This window comes from Pseudophryne corroboree, chromosome 2 (genome assembly GCF_028390025.1).
Source record: "Pseudophryne corroboree isolate aPseCor3 chromosome 2, aPseCor3.hap2, whole genome shotgun sequence".
NCBI classification, from domain to species: domain Eukaryota; kingdom Metazoa; phylum Chordata; class Amphibia; order Anura; family Myobatrachidae; genus Pseudophryne; species Pseudophryne corroboree.
Window position 1 is genome coordinate 832003344 of NC_086445.1, and position 20676 is coordinate 832024019.

Here is a 20676-nt window from a genome sequence, read left to right on the forward strand (position 1 = left end):
GACCCCCTGGTGGGAGGCCGACTTCTACAGGTCACCCAGGTCTGGGTAAAGACCACTTCAGATGCTTGGGTACTGGAAGTTGTCTCTCACGGATACGCTATCTCCTTCAAGAGACGTCTCCCTCGCCAGTTCTGCACTGCGGTATTCCCTTTGGATCTGTTGAAGGTGCAGGCTCTGCAAACCGTGGTAGGTTCTCTCCCGAGTACAGGAGTGGTTGTGCTGGTACCTCAGTGCCAGCGGGGCACAGGCTATTATTCGACCCTGTTTCTTGTGCAGAAACCCAATGGGTCTTTTCGTCCTATTCTCAACCTCAAGTCACTGAACAAGTTTGTGAGGGTCGCCAAGTTCCGTATGAAAACATTGCGCTCTATTGTGCTGGCAATGGGACCCGGATATTACATGGTATCCCTGGATATACAGGATGCTTATCTGCATATTCCTATTGCCATATCACATCAGCAGTTCCTGCGGTTTGCTATTGGCGACAGTCACTATCAATTCCAGGTGCTGCCGTTCGGACTGGCCATGGCTCCTTGGATCTTCACCTAGGTTATGGCCATGATGACGGCGCACCTCCGTCTCCAGGGAGTCAGAATCCTGCCATACTTGGACGACCTGCTGATTCTGGTGAGTTCCCACGATGTCCTCTAGTCCTCTACAATTGACGGTGAGTTGCTTACAAGCCCACGGATGGCTGATCAACTGGGAGAAGTCCTTGCTGGTCCCAGCTCAGAGCACGGTGCACCTAGAGGCGCTTCTGGACACACACAGTCAGATACTGACCTGTCACCAGATAAGACACTTCATCCGTCACCCCAGAGTGTCAATTCACTTGGCAATGCAAGTGCTTGGCCTGATAGTGTCTACGTTCGACATGGTAGAGTACTCTCAATTTCATTCCCGCCCTCTGCAATGATTAATTCTTGCCAAGTAGGACGGCCTGCCTCATCTGATCAGATCCCTTGTTGACTCCAGAGGTTCGTTTGTCGCTGACCTGGTGGCTCCAGGACCAGCAATTGAGCAGGGGCCATCCCTTCTGGATCCCCAACTGGGTCCTCCTGACAACAGATGCCAGTCTAAGGGGATGAGGAGCGGTGTTGGAGCAACACTCTTTTCAGGGTCGGGGGGCCAAGGAAGAATCACTCCTCCCGATAACCATCCTAGAGCTGAGGGCGGTGTTCAATGTATTATCACTTGCCCTGCCTCTGGTATAGAACAGACAGGTTCAGGTATGGTCAGACAATACCACAACAGTGGCATACATAAACCATCAAGGCAGCACTCGAAGCCGCATGGCTATGAAGGAAGTGTCAAAAATCCTTTGTTGGTCTGAACGTCAATCTGCCGAGTATATCGACAGTGTTCATTCCGGGTGTCCTGAACTGGGAAGCGGACTACCTCAGTCGTCAGGACGTACATGCAGGAGAGTGGAGTCTTCATCCAGAAGTCTTTCAACTCCTAGTGGACAGGTAGGGTCTACCGGACGTAGACCTAATGGCGTCTCGACACAATCACAAGGTTCCGGTCTTCGGATCAAGGTGAAGGGATCCGCAACAGTGTTCGTGGTTGCACTGGCAATTCCATGGAACTTTTGGCTGCCTTACGTGTTCCCTCCGGTGTCACTCCTGCCCAGGGTTCTACGTAAGTTTGAACAGGAAGGAGGAGAGCTGCTTCTAGTTGCTCTAGTGTGGCCCAGACGGCATTGGCACTCAGACCTGCAGGGTCTATCGGTGGAGCATCCCCTTCTACTTCCTCAACGACCAGACCTCCTCGTACAGGGCCCTTGTCTCTACCCAGACCTGGTCAGACTGGCTTTGACGGCATGGCTCTTGAAGCATCACTTCTGAGAGCCAAAGGATTTTCAGAGGCGGTTATTCAAACGATGTTGAAAGCCCGCAAACAGGCCTCTGCCCGGATTTATTACAGGGTTTGGAATTCTTTTTTCACCTGGTGTGCTGAGAAGAATTACGATGTCCATAGATTCAGAACTTCCAGGATACTGGCTTTTCTGCAAAGAGGCCTGGATAGGTCTTTGTCTGGCCTCCCTCAAGGTTCATATATCTGCCTTGTCGGTTTGGTTTCAGAGAAAAATTGCCTCTATACATGATATTCAGACGTTCATTCAGGGCATTCTTCAGATTCAGCCTTCCTATGTCCCTCTTGTGGCTCCATGGGATTTGTCTGTTGTGCTGAATGCTCTGCAAGAGTCTCCATTTGAACCTCTTGAATCGGTGGAACTTTAATGGCTCACAGCCAAGGTCCTGTTCTTGTTGGCTATTGTCTCTGCAAGATGGGTGTTGGACTTAGGCGCTTTGTCATGTCGCCCACCCCTTCTCATATTCCACCAGGATCGGGCAGTTCTAAGAACTCACCCAGGTTATTTGCCTAAGGTGGTGTCATCTTTTCACCTTAACCAAGAGGAGGTCAGATTCCCTTTTTGTTTTGTTTGGTTTTCACAAACGTGGCTGCCTCCTAATAAGCAAACCTTGGCCAGATGGATTAGAATGGTGATTGCACAAGCCTATGCGCAGGCGGGACTCCCAGCTCCTGCTGCAGTTAAAGCTCATTCTACTCTGTCTGTTGGACCTTCTTGGGTGGCCCGCTGTGGCACGTCCACAGAACAAATGTGCAAGGTGGCTACGTGGATCCCAGTTAACACGTTCATGAGGTTCTATGCTTTGATACTTTCACCTCCCAGGATGCTTCCTTTGGACGCCGGGTTCTCTTACCCGCTAAGGCGCATCCCCTCCCTTGAGGAACTGCTTTAGGACATCCCCGATGTATTCCCTGTGGAACACAGTGTACCCCGCTGCAGAAAAGGAGAGTTAGGGTAGACTTACCATGGTTAACTCTTTCTGCGAGGTACACTGGGTTCCACAGAGCGCCCTCCCTGACACACCTACTGTAGCTTCTTTGGGTTGTTTGGCATTAGCCGCTGATACCCTCTCCTGTCGTGAGATTGTGGTTCTATGTGACTAACATCTGCCTTCTCTTTTACTTGCTCTTGCATTGGACTGGTTAACAAAACTGAGCTCTCAGTGCCTGGAGGCCGGGTTATAGAGGAGACCCCAATGCATCCTGGGACAGTCAAAGCTTTGCCTGTTGGTGCCTCTGGATCCAAGATCCCCCTCTACACCCCGATGTATTCCCTGTGCAACCCAGCGTACCTCGCAGAAAGAGAGTATATCAGTACATCATGTATAGAGGCAATTTTTCTCTGAAACCAAACCGACAAGGCAGATATATGAACCTTAAAGGGAGGCCAGACAAAGACCTGTCCAGGCCTCTTTGCAGAAAAGCCAGTATCCTGGAATTTCTGAATCTATGGACATCGTAGAGAAGAGAGGAGAAAGTGATTGCTAGCGCGATCGCAAGAAGATTGACAGCGGGGAGGCGTTCCGGGGTGGATACTCACCGTTTTCCCGGCATGGAGATTCGAACGCAGGCGTGTCCAGGTGTTTGGAGGGCGAATGTCTGACGTCAATCTCGGGACCTTCGTTGCTGGATCCGTCGCACAGGGTAAGTAAGTCTGACCCTGGTCTTGTTTTGCAGGAAACTTTTTTAGCATAGCAGGGCTGCACAAACGATCGCAGCCCTGCTATGCTAAAATACACTCCCCCATAGGTGGCGTCAAGTTGATCGCACAAAAGTTGCTACGTGCGATCAACTCGGAATGAGGGCCAATACCCATATTCACCATGAATATACCTATGTATAGCTATATTGGCCCTCATTCCGAGTTGATAGCATACGCAGTTTCGACCCGTTCGCACCGCAGCAAAGAACCGATGTGTGCGAATGGGTCAGAATGACCCCCATTGTCACACTGACATCTCATTAACCAGGGTTACAGAAGGAAAGCAAATTACAGTGTACTTCCTCTTCCTCTGACTGAATGTGACCCACTTGCACTGTACAGGAAGTCAGCTGCTCCCGTACAGTTTTTATTTAACAGGCAGAGGGTCTATGAGGGGTATCCTATTAGCTGCAGTATATCAGGGGGATCCCTCCAGGGGATGCAGCTAATGGATCCCCTGGGGGCAATGCAATTAGCACTTACCGCCAACATTTATTTTATGATAAGGTTTCGCGTACCTCAGGCGTGTAAAGCAGGTGTGTAAAGTAGAGATGAGCGGGTTCGGTTTCTCTGAATCCGAACCCGCACGAACTTCATGTTTTTTTCACGGGTCCGAGCAGACTCGGATCCTCCCGCCTTGCTCGGTTAACCCGAGCGCGCCCGAACGTCATCATGACGCTGTCGGATTCTCGCGAGACTCGGATTCTATATAAGGAGCCGCGCGTCGCCGCCATTTTCACACGTGCATTGAGATTGATAGGGAGAGGACGTGGCTGGCGTCCTCTCCATTTAGATTAGGGTTGAGAGAGAGAGAGAGAGATTGACCTGAGGCTGTGATACTGTAGAAGAGAGTGCAGAGTTTAGTGACTGACGACCACAGTGACCACCAGACAGTGCAGTTGTTTGTTTTATTTAATATATCCGTTCTCTGCCTGAAAAAAACGATACACACAGTGACTCAGTCACATACCATATCTGTGTGCACTGCTCAGCCCAGTGTGCTGCATCAATGTATATATATATCTGACTGTGCTCAGCTCACACAGCTTATAATTGTGGGGGAGACTGGGGAGCACTGCAGTGCCAGTTATAGGTTATAGCAGGAGCCAGGAGTACATAATATTATATTAAAATTAAACAGTGCACACTTTTGCTGCAGGAGTGCCACTGCCAGTGTGACTAGTGACCAGTGACCTGACCACCAGTATATATAATATTAGTAGTATACTATCTCTTTATCAACCAGTCTATATTAGCAGCAGACACAGTACAGTGCGGTAGTTCACGGCTGTGGCTACCTCTGTGTCGGCACTCGGCAGCCCGTCCATAATTGTATATACCACCTAACCGTGGTTTTTTTTTCTTTCTTTATAGTCATACTAGTTACGAGTATACTATCTCTTTATCAACCAGTCTATATTAGCAGCAGACACAGTACAGTGCGGTAGTTCACGGCTGTGGCTACCTCTGTGTCGGCACTCGGCAGCCCGTCCATAATTGTATATACCACCTAACCGTGTTTTTTTTTTCTTTCTTTATACATACATACTAGTTACGAGTATACTATCTCTTTATCAACCAGTCTATATTAGCAGCAGACACAGTACAGTGCGGTAGTTCACGGCTGTGGCTACCTCTGTGTCGGCACTCGGCAGCCCGTCCATAATTGTATATACCACCTAACCGTGGTTTTTTTTTCTTTCTTTATACATACATACTAGTTACGAGTATACTATCTCTTTATCAACCAGTCTATATATTAGCAGCAGACACAGTACAGTGCGGTAGTTCACGGCTGTGGCTACCTCTGTGTCGGCACTCGGCAGCCCGTCCATAATTGTATATACCACCTAACCGTGGTTTTTTTTTCTTTCTTTATACATACATACTAGTTACGAGTATACTATCTCTTTATCAACCAGTCTATATATTAGCAGCAGACACAGTACAGTGCGGTAGTTCACGGCTGTGGCTACCTCTGTGTCGGCACTCGGCAGCCCGTCCATAATTGTATATACCACCTAACCGTGGTTTTTTTTTCTTTCTTTATACATACATACTAGTTACGAGTATACTATCTCTTTATCAACCAGTCTATATTAGCAGCAGACACAGTACAGTGCGGTAGTTCACGGCTGTGGCTACCTCTGTGTCGGCACTCGGCAGCCCGTCCATAATTGTATATACCACCTAACCGTGGTTTTTTTTTCTTTCTTTATACATACATACTAGTTACGAGTATACTATCTCTTTATCAACCAGTCTATATATTAGCAGCAGACACAGTACAGTGCGGTAGTTCACGGCTGTGGCTACCTCTGTGTCGGCACTCGGCAGCCCGTCCATAATTGTATATACCACCTAACCGTGGTTTTTTTTTCTTTCTTTATACATACATACTAGTTACGAGTATACTATCTCTTTATCAACCAGTCTATATATTAGCAGCAGACACAGTACAGTGCGGTAGTTCACGGCTGTGGCTACCTCTGTGTCGGCACTCGGCAGCCCGTCCATAATTGTATATACCACCTAACCGTGTTTTTTTTTTCTTTCTTTATACATACATACTAGTTACGAGTATACTATCTCTTTATCAACCAGTCTATATTAGCAGCAGACACAGTACAGTGCGGTAGTTCACGGCTGTGGCTACCTCTGTGTCGGCACTCGGCAGCCCGTCCATAATTGTATATACCACCTAACCGTGGTTTTTTTTTCTTTCTTTATACATACATACTAGTTACGAGTATACTATCTCTTTATCAACCAGTCTATATATTAGCAGCAGACACAGTACAGTGCGGTAGTTCACGGCTGTGGCTACCTCTGTGTCGGCACTCGGCAGCCCGTCCATAATTGTATATACCACCTAACCGTGGTTTTTTTTTCTTTCTTTATACATACATACTAGTTACGAGTATACTATCTCTTTATCAACCAGTCTATATTAGCAGCAGACACAGTACAGTGCGGTAGTTCACGGCTGTGGCTACCTCTGTGTCGGCACTCGGCAGCCCGTCCATAATTGTATATACCACCTAACCGTGGTTTTTTTTTCTTTCTTTATACATACATACTAGTTACGAGTATACTATCTCTTTATCAACCAGTCTATATATTAGCAGCAGACACAGTACAGTGCGGTAGTTCACGGCTGTGGCTACCTCTGTGTCGGCACTCGGCAGCCCGTCCATAATTGTATATACCACCTAACCGTGGTTTTTTTTTCTTCTTTATACATACATACTACTACGACATCTCTTTATCAACCAGTCTATATTAGCAGCAGACACAGTACAGTACGGTAGTTCACGGCTGTGGCTACCTCTGTGTCGGCACTCGGCAGGCAGTCCGTCCATAATTGTATACCACCTAACCGTGGTTTTTTTTTCTTTCTTCTTTATACATACATAGTTACATAGACATCTCTTTATCAACCAGTCTATATTAGCAGCAGACACAGTACAGTACGGTAGTTCACGGCTGTGGCTACCTCTGTGTCTGCACTCGGCAGGCAGTCCATAATTGTATACTAGTATCCATCTCCATTGTTTACCTGAGGTGCCTTTTAGTTGTGCCTATTAAAATATGGAGAACAAAAATGTTGAGGTTCCAAAATTAGGGAAAGATCAAGATCCACTTCCACCTCGTGCTGAAGCTGCTGCCACTAGTCATGGCCGAGACGATGAAATGCCAGCAACGTCGTCTGCCAAGGCCGATGCCCAATGTCATAGTACAGAGCATGTCAAATCCAAAACACCAAATATCAGAAAAAAAAGGACTCCAAAACCTAAAATAAAATTGTCGGAGGAGAAGCGTAAACTTGCCAATATGCCATTTACGACACGGAGTGGCAAGGAACGGCTGAGGCCCTGGCCTATGTTCATGGCTAGTGGTTCAGCTTCACATGAGGATGGAAGCACTCAGCCTCTCGCTAGAAAAATGAAAAGACTCAAGCTGGCAAAAGCAGCACAGCAAAGAACTGTGCATTCTTCGAAATCCCAAATCCACAAGGAGAGTCCAATTGTGTCGGTTGCGATGCCTGACCTTCCCAACACTGGACGTGAAGAGCATGCGCCTTCCACCATTTGCACGCCCCCTGCAAGTGCTGGAAGGAGCACCCGCAGTCCAGTTCCTGATAGTCAGATTGAAGATGTCAGTGTTGAAGTACACCAGGATGAGGAGGATATGGGTGTTGCTGGCGCTGGGGAGGAAATTGACCAGGAGGATTCTGATGGTGAGGTGGTTTGTTTAAGTCAGGCACCCGGGGAGACACCTGTTGTCCGTGGGAGGAATATGGCCGTTGACATGCCAGGTGAAAATACCAAAAAAAATCAGCTCTTCGGTGTGGAGGTATTTCACCAGAAATGCGGACAACAGGTGTCAAGCCGTGTGTTTCCTTTGTCAAGCTGTAATAAGTAGGGGTAAGGACGTTAACCACCTCGGAACATCCTCCCTTATACGTCACCTGCAGCGCATTCATAATAAGTCAGTGACAAGTTCAAAAACTTTGGGTGACAGCGGAAGCAGTCCACTGACCAGTAAATCCCTTCCTCTTGTAACCAAGCTCACGCAAACCACCCCACCAACTCCCTCAGTGTCAATTTCCTCCTTCCCCAGGAATGCCAATAGTCCTGCAGGCCATGTCACTGGCAATTCTGACGATTCCTCTCCTGCCTGGGATTCCTCCGATGCATCCTTGCGTGTAACGCCTACTGCTGCTGGCGCTGCTGTTGTTGCTGCTGGGAGTCGATGGTCATCCCAGAGGGGAAGTCGTAAGCCCACTTGTACTACTTCCAGTAAGCAATTGACTGTTCAACAGTCCTTTGCGAGGAAGATGAAATATCACAGCAGTCATCCTGCTGCAAAGCGGATAACTGAGGCCTTGACAACTATGTTGGTGTTAGACGTGCGTCCGGTATCCGCCGTTAGTTCACAGGGAACTAGACAATTTATTGAGGCAGTGTGCCCCCGTTACCAAATACCATCTAGGTTCCACTTCTCTAGGCAGGCGATACCGAGAATGTACACGGACGTCAGAAAAAGACTCACCAGTGTCCTAAAAAATGCAGTTGTACCCAATGTCCACTTAACCACGGACATGTGGACAAGTGGAGCAGGGCAGGGTCAGGACTATATGACTGTGACAGCCCACTGGGTAGATGTATGGACTCCCGCCGCAAGAACAGCAGCGGCGGCACCAGTAGCAGCATCTCGCAAACGCCAACTCTTTCCTAGGCAGGCTACGCTTTGTATCACCGGTTTCCAGAATACGCACACAGCTGAAAACCTCTTACGGCAACTGAGGAAGATCATCGCGGAATGGCTTACCCCAATTGGACTCTCCTGTGGATTTGTGGCATCGGACAACGCCAGCAATATTGTGTGTGCATTAAATATGGGCAAATCCCAGCACGTCCCATGTTTTGCACATACCTTGAATTTGGTGGTGCAGAATTTTTAAAAAAACGACAGGGGCGTGCAAGAGATGCTGTCGGTGGCCAGAAGAATTGCGGGACACTTTCGGCGTACAGGCACCACGTACAGAAGACTGGAGCACCACCAAAAACTACTGAACCTGCCCTGCCATCATCTGAAGCAAGAAGTGGTAACGAGGTGGAATTCAACCCTCTATATGCTTCAGAGGTTGGAGGAGCAGCAAAAGGCCATTCAAGCCTATACAATTGAGCACGATATAGTAGGTGGAATGCACCTGTCTCAGGCGCAGTGGAGAATGATTTCAACGTTGTGCAAGGTTCTGATGCCCTTTGAACTTGCCACACGTGAAGTCAGTTCAGACACTGCCAGCCTGAGTCAGGTCATTCCCCTCATCAGGCTTTTGCAGAAGAAGCTGGAGACATTGAAGGAGGAGCTAACACGGAGCGATTCCGCTAGGCATGTGGGACTTGTGGATGGAGCCCTTAATTCGCTTAACAAGGATTCACGGGTGGTCAATCTGTTGAAATCAGAGCACTACATTTTGGCCACCGTGCTCGATCCTAGATTTAAAGCCTACCTTGGATCTCTCTTTCCGGCAGACACAAGTCTGCTGGGGTTGAAAGACCTGCTGGTGACAAAATTGTCAAGTCAAGCAGAACGCGACCTGTCAACATCTCCTCCTTCACATTCTCCCGCAACTGGGGGTGCGAGGAAAAGGCTCAGAATTCCGAGCCCACCCGCTGGCGGTGATGCAGGGCAGTCTGGAGCGACTGCTGATGCTGACATCTGGTCCGGACTGAAGGACCTGACAACGATTACGGACATGTCGTCTACTGTCACTGCATATGATTCTCTCAACATTGATAGAATGGTGGAGGATTATATGAGTGACCGCATCCAAGTAGGCACGTCACACAGTCCGTACTTATACTGGCAGGAAAAAGAGGCAATTTGGAGGCCCTTGCACAAACTGGCTTTATTCTACCTAAGTTGCCCTCCCACAAGTGTGTACTCCGAAAGAGTGTTTAGTGCCGCCGCTCACCTTGTCAGCAATCGGCGTACGAGGTTACATCCAGAAAATGTGGAGAAGATGATGTTCATTAAAATGAATTATAATCAATTCCTCCGTGGAGACATTGACCAGCAGCAATTGCCTCCACAAAGTACACAGGGAGCTGAGATGGTGGATTCCAGTGGGGACGAATTGATAATCTGTGAGGAGGGGGATGTACACGGTGATATATTGGAGGGTGATGATGAGGTGGACATCTTGCCTCTGTAGAGCCAGTTTGTGCAAGGAGAGATTAATTGCTTCTTTTTTGGGGGGGGTCCAAACCAACCCGTCATATCAGTCACAGTCGTGTGGCAGACCCTGTCACTGAAATGATGGGTTGGTTAAAGTGTGCATGTCCTGTTTTGTTTATACAACATAAGGGTGGGTGGGAGGGCCCAAGGACAATTCCATCTTGCACCTCTTTTTTCTTTTCTTTTTCTTTGCATCATGTGCTGATTGGGGAGGGTTTTTTGGAAGGGACATCCTGCGTGACACTGCAGTGCCACTCCTAAATGGGCCCGGTGTTTGTGTCGGCCACTAGGGTCGCTAATCTTACTCACACAGTCAGCTACCTCATTGCGCCTCTTTTTTTCTTTGCGTCATGTGCTGTTTGGGGAGGGTTTTTTGGAAGGGCCATCCTGCGTGACACTGCAGTGCCACTCCTAGATGGGCCCGGTGTTTGTGTCGGCCACTAGGGTCGCTAATCTTACTCACACAGCTACCTCATTGCGCCTCTTTTTTTCTTTGCGTCATGTGCTGTTTGGGGAGGGTTTTTTGGAAGGGACATCCTGCGTGACACTGCAGTGCCACTCCTAGATGGGCCCGGTGTTTGTGTCGGCCACTAGGGTCGCTAATCTTACTCACACAGCTACCTCATTGCGCCTCTTTTTTTCTTTGCGTCATGTGCTGTTTGGGGAGGGTTTTTTGGAAGGGCCATCCTGCGTGACACTGCAGTGCCACTCCTAGATGGGCCCGGTGTTTGTGTCGGCCACTAGGGTCGCTAATCTTACTCACACAGCTACCTCATTGCGCCTCTTTTTTTCTTTGCGTCATGTGCTGTTTGGGGAGGGTTTTTTGGAAGGGACATCCTGCGTGACACTGCAGTGCCACTCCTAGATGGGCCCGGTGTTTGTGTCGGCCACTAGGGTCGCTTATCTTACTCACACAGCGACCTCGGTGCAAATTTTAGGACTAAAAATAATATTGTGAGGTGTGAGGTATTCAGAATAGACTGAAAATGAGTGTAAATTATGGTTTTTGAGGTTAATAATACTTTGGGATCAAAATGACCCCCAAATTCTATGATTTAAGCTGTTTTTTAGTGTTTTTTGAAAAAAACACCCGAATCCAAAACACACCCGAATCCGACAAAAAAAATTCGGTGAGGTTTTGCCAAAACGCGTTCGAACCCAAAACACGGCCGCGGAACTGAACCCAAAACCAAAACACAAAACCCGAAAAATTTCAGGCGCTCATCTCTAGTGTAAAGCAGAATCCCCGATAAGCAGACCTCAGAGACACGTTATTCAGTGATAACACTTGGTTCCGGGAACTTATCCCAGATCCCATGTGTTATCGAAACTGGTTAAAACAGGCTTTAACTGGATATCCCAATAATACTAAATAGCCAGTTTTTGTCATACGGTAAATTAGCGCAGGCAATAGGATACCGCCCTATGGCCCTCATTCCGAGTTGATCGCTCGCAAGCTGCGTTTAGCAGCTTTGCACACGCTAAGCCGCCGCCTACTGGGAGTGAATGTTAGCTTCTCAAAATTGCGAACGAAAGTTTCGCAATATTGCGAAAAGACTTCTCTGTGCAGTTTCTGCATAGCTCGAGACTTACTCTGCCAGTGCGATCAGTTCAGTGCTTGTCGTTCCTGGTTTGACGTCACAAACACACCCAGCGTTCGCCCAGACACTCCTCCGTTTCTCCAGCCACTCCCGCGTTTTTCCCAGAAACGGTAGCGTTTTTTCACACACACCCATAAAACGGCCAGTTTCCGCCCAGAAACACCCACTTCCTGTCAATCACATTTCGATCACCAGAACGAAGAAAAAACCTCGTTAAGCCGTGAGTAAAATTCCTAACTGCATAGCAAATTTACTTGGCGCATGCGCATTAGCGACTAATCGCTCCGTTGCGAAAAAAAAATAACGAGCGAACAATTTGGAATGACCCCCTATATGTTGTTAATATGTAATGCTAAAAGGTTTTCATTTCCCTTTCAGTATTGCTTCTGCAATGATACTTACAGTTTAAGTCTGTTTTGGAGGTAGTGTGCCTTTACATAAGCAGCAATGTTAGGCAGCAGTAATATGATATAATTATACACCTGGGGACCTGGGCTTGAATCACAGCTTGTCAATGTTCCCTTTTGTTAATTCCTCCTGATGAAAATGAATTTTGTTAAGGTATGTTATGCCTACTTCTGTGTTCCTCTGTTGTGCAGTATAATTAGGGGTTTACCTCTCAACTAAAATTATGGTCTTTTCTGTAAAAAAATGAAAACAATGAAAAATAATCGTACTCATCAGTCATCTTTTCTCTTAATTGTATGTAACATGGGCACCTCAAAATGCAGACTTGGCCATGGAGCCTGGTGTCTAATGGGGAGGCGGTCGAAATACCAACGCCGGAATCCCGACCGGCACAATCCCGACATATTCTCCCTCCGTGGGTGTCCACGACACCCATAGAGGGAGAACAAATTAGTGTGCCCGCAGCGTGGCGAGCGCAGCGAACCCGCAAGGGGCTGTGTTCCGCTCGCCACCCCTGTCGGGATTGTGTGGTCGGGATTCCGGCGTCTGGATTTCGACCGCCGGGATCCCGTCCAGCGGGATTTAGTACTGATCCCGTCTAATGGTCCTGTAAGTATAGGTAGGGCAGACCACACTTTCTTCTTTGAATCTCTCATTGAATTCTCCAACCATTCAAATTGCCACAACATTTATTGTGCAACATTCTAGTGGCCACCAATAGGAATTAATTAATGCTCCACCGGAAAGGAAACCCTTCAAGACCATCAAAAAGTGATGTCCCTGAGATCTCCCCCAATGTTTATTTGTCACCATTGTTGCTGTCATTATGTACTGTATGCAGTGTGCAGGTCACAAATACCAAACTCCCTTCCTTAACTGCCACCAATTCCACACGTCAAAGTTCAAAGGTGTTTTAGAAGAGAAGAGGGGTTGGAGAAGTTTGCTGTAATCGCTCTTTTCTGAGACAGTACGCATAGTCTCTGGCAGTCTTATCTGCTCTAATATGTACAGTTATGTATGGCTTCAGCTTCCGTGTCTACTGTCTTGGGTGGTTGTAATGCATATTTATATGGTTTATGGGGCTAATTCAGACCTGATCACTGCTGTTTGTTTTCGCACGCAGCGATCAGGTCTGAACTGCACATGCGCCGTAGTGCGCTGGTGCATGTCAGACAGCCGACGGCCGTCTTAGCCCTGCGATCGCCTCTGCCTGATTGACAGGCAGAGGCGGTTGCTGGGCGGGAGGGGGTGGTCCGGTGGCGTTTGGCCGCCGTTTAGGCGGCGCGGTCTGGGAAACGCTGCCAAGCCCAGACCGTTGGGGGCGGGCCGCGGCGGCTGCGTGACGTCACACGCAGCCACTGTGAACCGAACAGCGACGAGTTGCTCCCTGCCAGAGTGCAGGAGCTGCGCTGGCTGGGAGCTACTCTTCCAGTACAAAAGCATTGTGGTTGTACGATGCTTTTGTACTTGTGCGGAGAAGGGGGTCGGGCCTGACATGCGGGGCGGACTAGCCCTGTGCTGGGCGTCCCTCCGCATGTCTGAAGACTGATCATAGATGTGTTAAATTTAGCACATCTACGATCAGGTCTGAATTAGGCCCAATGTTCCTCTGTTCTGTCTTATCCTACTATGTTTTTGTTTTTTTTAAAGGATTTTAATTACCTACCGGTAAATCCTTTTCCCGTAGACCGTAGAGGATACTGGGGTCCATTTAGTACCATGGAGTATAGTCGGGTCCACTAGGAGCCAATTGGTACTTTAATAATTTGATACTGTGGGCTGGCTCCTCCCTCTATGCCCCTCCTACCAGACTCAGTCTAGGAAACTGTGCCCGAGGAAACGGACATACTTTGAGAGAAGGATAGATAAGGATACTGGTGAGATTCCGAACAAGTGCACACAACAAGAGGAAAGCCAAGCTAACCAAACTTGAAACAGGAACAGCAACGGCTGAACCAACATTACTTAACCAAGTAACAGTGCAGGAAAAACGAAGCACTGGGCGGACGCCCAGTATCCTCTACTGACTACAAGAAAAGGATTTACCGGTAGGTAATTAAAATCCTATTTTCTCTTACGTCCTAGATGATACTGGGGTCCATTTAGTACCATGGGGATGTACCAAAGCTCCCAAACCGGGTGGGAGAGTGCTGAGGTTCCTGCAGAACTGATTGACCAAACTGAAGGTCCTCAGAGGCCAAAGTATCGAACTTGTAGAACTTAGCAAACGTGTTCGAACCTGACCAAGCAGCTGCTCAGCAGAGCTGTAGAGCCGAGATACCCCGGGCAGCCGCCCAGGAAGAACCCATCGACCTAGTAGAGTGGGCCTGTACAGTTTTTGGACACAGCAAACTTGCTATGGAATAATCATGCTGGATAGTAAGTCTGATCCAGCGTGCAATTGTCTGCTTTGAAGCAGGACTTCCAATTTTATTGGGATCATAAAGAACAAACAGTGAGTCCGTCTTTCTGTGATGAGCTGTTCTTTTCACATACACCTTCAAAGCCCTCACAACATCCAAAGACTTTGAAGTAGCAGAGGTGTCGGGGACAACCGGAACCACAATAGGTTGGTTGATGTGAAATGCGAACACCACTTTAGGAAGAAATTGCTGACGAGTTCTGAGTTCAGCTCTGTCCTCATTGAAAATTAACTAGGGACTTTTGTGAGACAAAACCCCCAGCTCCGACACACGTCTTGCTGAAGCCAAGACCAACAGTGGGACGGTCTTCCACATAAGATATTTTATGTCCACCTCCTGTAGTGGTTCGATTGGAGGAACTGCAGCACACACATTGAGGCACAAAGGGAGGTTGGAAGTGCAGAACACCTTTCAAGAACGTCTGGACCTCAGGGAGAGAAGCCAATTGTTTCTGAAAGAAAATGGACAAGGCCGAAATCTGGACTTTTATGGAGCCCAGACGCAGGCCCACATCCATGCCTGCCTGCAGAAAAAGCAGGAAACGTCCCAGATGAAATTCCACCGCAGAATAATTTCTGCTCTCACACCAAGAGACGTATTTCTTCCAAATACGATGGTAATGCTTAGACGTTACCCCTTACTGGCTTGGATCATAGTCGGGATAACCTTGTTAGGGATCCCTCTCCTGGCTAGAATCAGCCATTAAACTTCCATGCCTTCAAACGTAGCCGCGGTAAGTCCTGATAGACAAACGGGCCCTGTTGCAGAAGATCCTCGTGAAGAGGTAGAGGCCACGGATCTTCAAGGAGCATCTCCAGAAGGTCCGCGTACCAGGCCTTTCTTGGCCAGTCTGGAGCAATGAGAATAGCTTGATCCTTTTCCCTTTTCATTCATTTTAGAATTCTTGGGATCCGAGGAAGTGGAGGAAACACGTACACCATCTGATAGACCCATGGAGTTGTCAGGGCGTCTATCGCCACCGCCTGTGGGTCTCTCGACCTGGAGCAATACCGCCTGAGCTTCTTGTTGAGACGAGAGGCCATCATGTCGATCTATGGATATCCCCATCGACTTGTCAAGCACCTGAACGCTTCCGGGTGAAGGCCCCACTCCCCCGAGTGCAGGTCGTATCTGTTGAGGAGTCTGCTTCCCAGTTGTCTACTCCCGGAATGAACACCGCTGACAACACCACAGCGTTTCTTTCTGCCCAGAGGAGAATTCTTGACACCTCTGACATTGCTACTCTGCTTTTCATTCCGCCCTGTCGGTTTATGTACGTTACTGCTGTCACATTGTCCGACACGGCCTGAATTGCCCGATCTTGAAGAAGATGTGAGGCCTGCAGAAGAGCGTTGTATATGGCCCTGAGTTCCAGAATGTTGATTGGAAGGATGATTTCCTGACTTGACCATCTTCCCTGAAACTGCACCCCCTGAGTGACTGCTCCCTAACCTCTGAGGCTTGCGTCTGTGGTTAACAGAAACCAGTTCTGAATTCCGAACCTCCATCCTGCGACGAGGTGAGAAGACTGTAGCCACCACAGAAGGGAAATCCTGGCCTTTGGCGACAGACGGATTCTCTGGTGCATGTGAAGATGCGATCCGGACAATTTGTCCAACAGATCGAGCTGGAAGGGTCTTGCGTGAAACCTTTCATTTTCCCCAGAAGGCGAATGCACAGAAACACCGACACCCGGGTTGACTTCAGGACATTCCGAACCATCGACTAGATTACCAATGCCTTTTCCAATGGAAAGAACACTTTTTGTGACTTCGTGTCCAGTATCATTCCCAGGAATGGGAGCCTCCATGTTGGCTCTAGGTGAGATTTCAGAAGGTTCAGAATCGACCCGTGATCCTGGAGGAGTTTGGTTGAGAGAGCAATGCTGTCCAGCAACCTTTCCCTGGACGGCGCTTTTATCAGGAGATCGTCCAGGTACGGAATTATGTTCACTCCCTATTTGCGGAGTGGAAACATCATCTCTGCCATCACCTTGGTGAACACCCTCGGTGCATTGGAGAGACCAAATGGCAGGGCCTGGAACTGGTAGTGACAGTCCTGCAGTGCAAACCGGAGATAAGCCTGATGAGGCAGCCAGATCGGAATATGAAGGTGCGCATCCTTGATATCCAGAGACACTAGGAATTCCCCCTCCTCCAGACCTGAGATCACCGCTCTCAGAGACTCCATCTTGAATTTGAACACTCATAACTACGAGTTCAAAAACTTGAGGTTCAGAATTGGTCTTACCGAACCCCTTGTTTAGTAGATGAGGTGGAACTGGAACAATGACCTGAGTCTGTACCAGTTTTTGGATGGCATGCTGTAAAGTTACTTGCCTCTTGTGAAACTGGCAAGCCTGATTTGAAGAATCTGTGAGGCAGGAGCTTTTGGAAATAAGATCTATGACCCAGGGATCCTGGCACGAATTTGACCAGATCTGACTGAAAAATTGTAGTCGGGCTCCCACCTGACAGCCTTCCAGGCATTGCGGTCCACTGTCATGCTGAAGTCTTTGAGGAAGCAGAGCCTGAGCTCTGTTCCTGAGCACCTGCTGTTGCTGGTTTGCGTGGTTTACCTCTTGCGCCGCTGGAGGATGTAGAAGCACCTCTGGATTTACCCTTGAACTTGGCCGTCCGAAAGGACTGTAACTTAGAAGCTGAATAAGTCTTCTTGGTTGGGGGAGGCTGCGGAAGGAGATACGTAGACTTACCCGCAGTAGCTGTGGAGATCCATTTGTCTAATTAATCTCAAACAAGGCCTCTCCTGTGAATGGTAGGCCTTCCACGCATTTCCTGGAGTTCGCATCAGCAGTCCACTGGCGTAGCCACAAGCCCCTGCATGCCGACACTGCCATAGTGGTGGTGCGTGCGTTAAGCATGCCTATTTCCTTTATGACTTCCACCATAAAGTTTGCAGAGTCCTGTATATGCCTGGAGTAAGACAACATCCCCCCTAGATAAGGAATCTAACCCCTCAGTTACCTGACCATTTAGGAATGGCTTCAGTGATCCATGCACATGCAGTAGTGGGTCTTTGGGCCACCCCAGCAGCTGTGTACAATGATTTGAGTGTAGTCTCAATTTTACGATCAGCCATGTCTTTCAGGGCGGCTGCACCAAGAACAGGCAATACAATTTTACGTGACAGCCTAGAGACTAATGCGTCCACTATCAGTGGATTTTCCCATTTTTTCCTATCCTCCAGAGGAAAAGGAAAAGATGAGAGCAACCTTTTAGGGATTTGAAACTTCTTATCAGTATTGACCCATGGTTCTTCAAACAGGGTATTCAATTCCTTTGACACAGGGAAAGTAACTGAGGATTTCTTTTTTACGTTAAAATAAGATTCCTCACACTCCTCTGACACCTTATCAGGAATTTGCAGAATATCTCTGATAGCCTCTATAAGAGCCTCTATTCCCTGTGACAGAGTAGCATCCCCCACTCCAAATCCACCTCTCCCTCCTCCATGTCTGACCCGCCAGCGTCAGAGTCAGACTGCAGGATATGGGTCAGAGATCGCTTTTGCGGACAAATGGGAGGGGATTGAGACGCTGTTTAGGGGACTGAGTCTCTGTGCATAAACTCATCCACAGTCTGTTTTAAGTATTGCGTCTCTTTCTCATTGCGGGACAATTTTGTAGAAAGAGTGGAGATCATTCCTTTAAGAGAATTAACCCACTCCGGTTCAGCCCGCTATTCTGTGAACCCTGAGTACCCAGTAGTGAGCCCCCTGATGAAGAGGAACACTCCGCTTTACAAGAAACACACTCTTTGCCTGACATAATGTAAATGTGACAGCACACACAGGAAAAGGCTAAGCACAAGTAACCCACAAAGTGCCTTTCAGGGAGACACAGAGTTGTTTGGAGCCAGCCCCCACCGCACCCTTATCGCTAATGCCAAGCTTAGCCGGGTTGCAGATTAAGTACCCTGATAGGGGACTTAGTACACTAATAGTCGCTCCCCCCCCCCGCTATGACCCCCTGGTACCGCTGAGGTCATCTGGAGTCACACCGGAGGAGCTGCGCGTCCCTGTCAGTCAGCGTCTGTCTCCACTGCAGAGGGAAAATGGCGCTGGTGAGCTGCTGGATCCTCTCATAGTGAAGCCCTGCCCCTTCAATGGCGCGCGGTCTTCCCTCTTTTTTTATACTGGCTGAGGTAATTTTTGTGCTTAAAATGGAGCAGAACCATTTTAAGGCTGTGTTTGCCAGTTTGGGTACTGTGTACAGTGTACTGAGATGCAGTTGTGTACTGTGTCTGGAGACGCAGTCCTCCCCATTTAGAAGCCATGTATCTTCGTACCCTCATGTCGCCATAATGGCTCAGTACTCACCACTCTTCATTCTTCTGGCTCTATTAGGGGAGGCGGCGTGCTGTGGGAATGTACGCTCGCCGTGGTGGGGCTTGGGAATAATTCCCTCAGGAGCTCAGTGTCCTGTCAGCGGGAACGGGACCATTAACCCTTGAAGAGGTTGGGCCGTTATCTCCCCCCCCCCCCCAAGTCCCACAAAGCAGGCAGGCTGGTGCCAACCAGCCCTGCCTGAAAACAACAAACATAGAAAATAAATGCATAAAACTCTTCAGGAGGCTCCTCCAGGCACAATTTCTGGTAGGTTGGGCATAGAGGGAGGAACCGCCGCACACTATCAAATTCTTAAAGTGCTAGTGGACCAGTCTATACCCCATGGCACTAAATGGACCCCAGTATCCTCTAGGACATAAGAGAAACAATGTTTTATTTAATATATTCACCTTTTCAAAATATTATGTTATATAATAATATACTGTATTTTCCTATATATGGTGCAAAAACAAATATAAAACAGTAGCTCAAACAAACAACTAAAATATCAAATATAAAACCAAAGGAAAGGAGAAGCACTAACCTTCACAATTCATATTACTTAATCAATCAGAAGATAATAATCTGGAAATTGGAACGTATTCCAAACAAATCTAAATATACATATAAACTAGAAAATGTGACTGCATCCAGGACCAGCGAAAGAAATAAAGGGGCCCGGTAAACTGATATCTCTGTCCCCCCCATCCCCCCCAGGCACAATTGCAAAATATAGTGTTATTGTGGATGGGCAGAATGGCAACTATTAAAAAGATGGAGCTACCCCCTAAACCATTTTCTACAAAAGCATATCTAAATTCCTGTGGAAATGGAAGACATGCACTGTCCTTATCAATGCTCCATGGAGCAGTTTTACATGATAGAAAGCTTGAATAAATGACTGTACTAGATGGGATACAGGTTTGAGTAATTAAAAAAACAATTATGGTATTTAGAAATACCAGCATTGTGCCAACACCTTGATATCACACATCACTTAATGCCATATTCAATATTATCACACATAGAAACTATAACTCTAGAAAGTAATGGAATACACAACTTCAGGGGTAAGGGAGATTGAGGTTGTTAATTAACCAGGCCACAAGTATTGTATAATTATAATTAGTGATTAGTGAGGGTAGAAGGTAGTTGATACTGTACTTTGAATAATAGTCCTACAGTACCTGAATGTGAAGGGGAAGGTAGGCTGCTGGGATCCCCAAGGTCAGCATACCAACGGCGGGATCTTGGCAGCAGAGTGCCGGGAGGGGTTGTCGATCTCAACAGAGCCCCTTGCGGGCTCGCCGCGCTCGCCACGCAGAAGTCTTCGTACCTCGCTGCGCTCACCACAGGTTCTATGGGTGTCGTGGACACCCACAATTGGGAATAGTCCGTGTGTGTCGGCATTTCGTCGGGCTGCATTGTGACCGGTCGGGCTTCCGGCGTCGGCTTGGTGACCGCTGGGATCCAGAGCACCGGTCACATGACCATATCCCATGTAATCACTGCTTATAGTCATCATAATGAGAGGAAGGGATGGCGCAGCCTTGTGTGTCGTGTCACGCATGAC

The 20676-nt window shown here is 48.0% G+C and overlaps 1 protein-coding gene across 1 annotated transcript in view; it reads left to right on the forward strand.

The window, feature by feature from the left end:
- Window positions 1-552: 552 nt before the first annotated feature.
- The window catches only part of PPEF1 (protein phosphatase with EF-hand domain 1), a 185373-nt gene continuing 165249 nt past the window's right edge, over window positions 553-20676 (forward strand). Inside the window, exon 1 of the mRNA XM_063953095.1 lies at window positions 553-627. Within this exon, the coding sequence (XP_063809165.1) occupies window positions 553-627 (75 nt within the window). The remainder of the gene's footprint in view (window positions 628-20676) is intronic.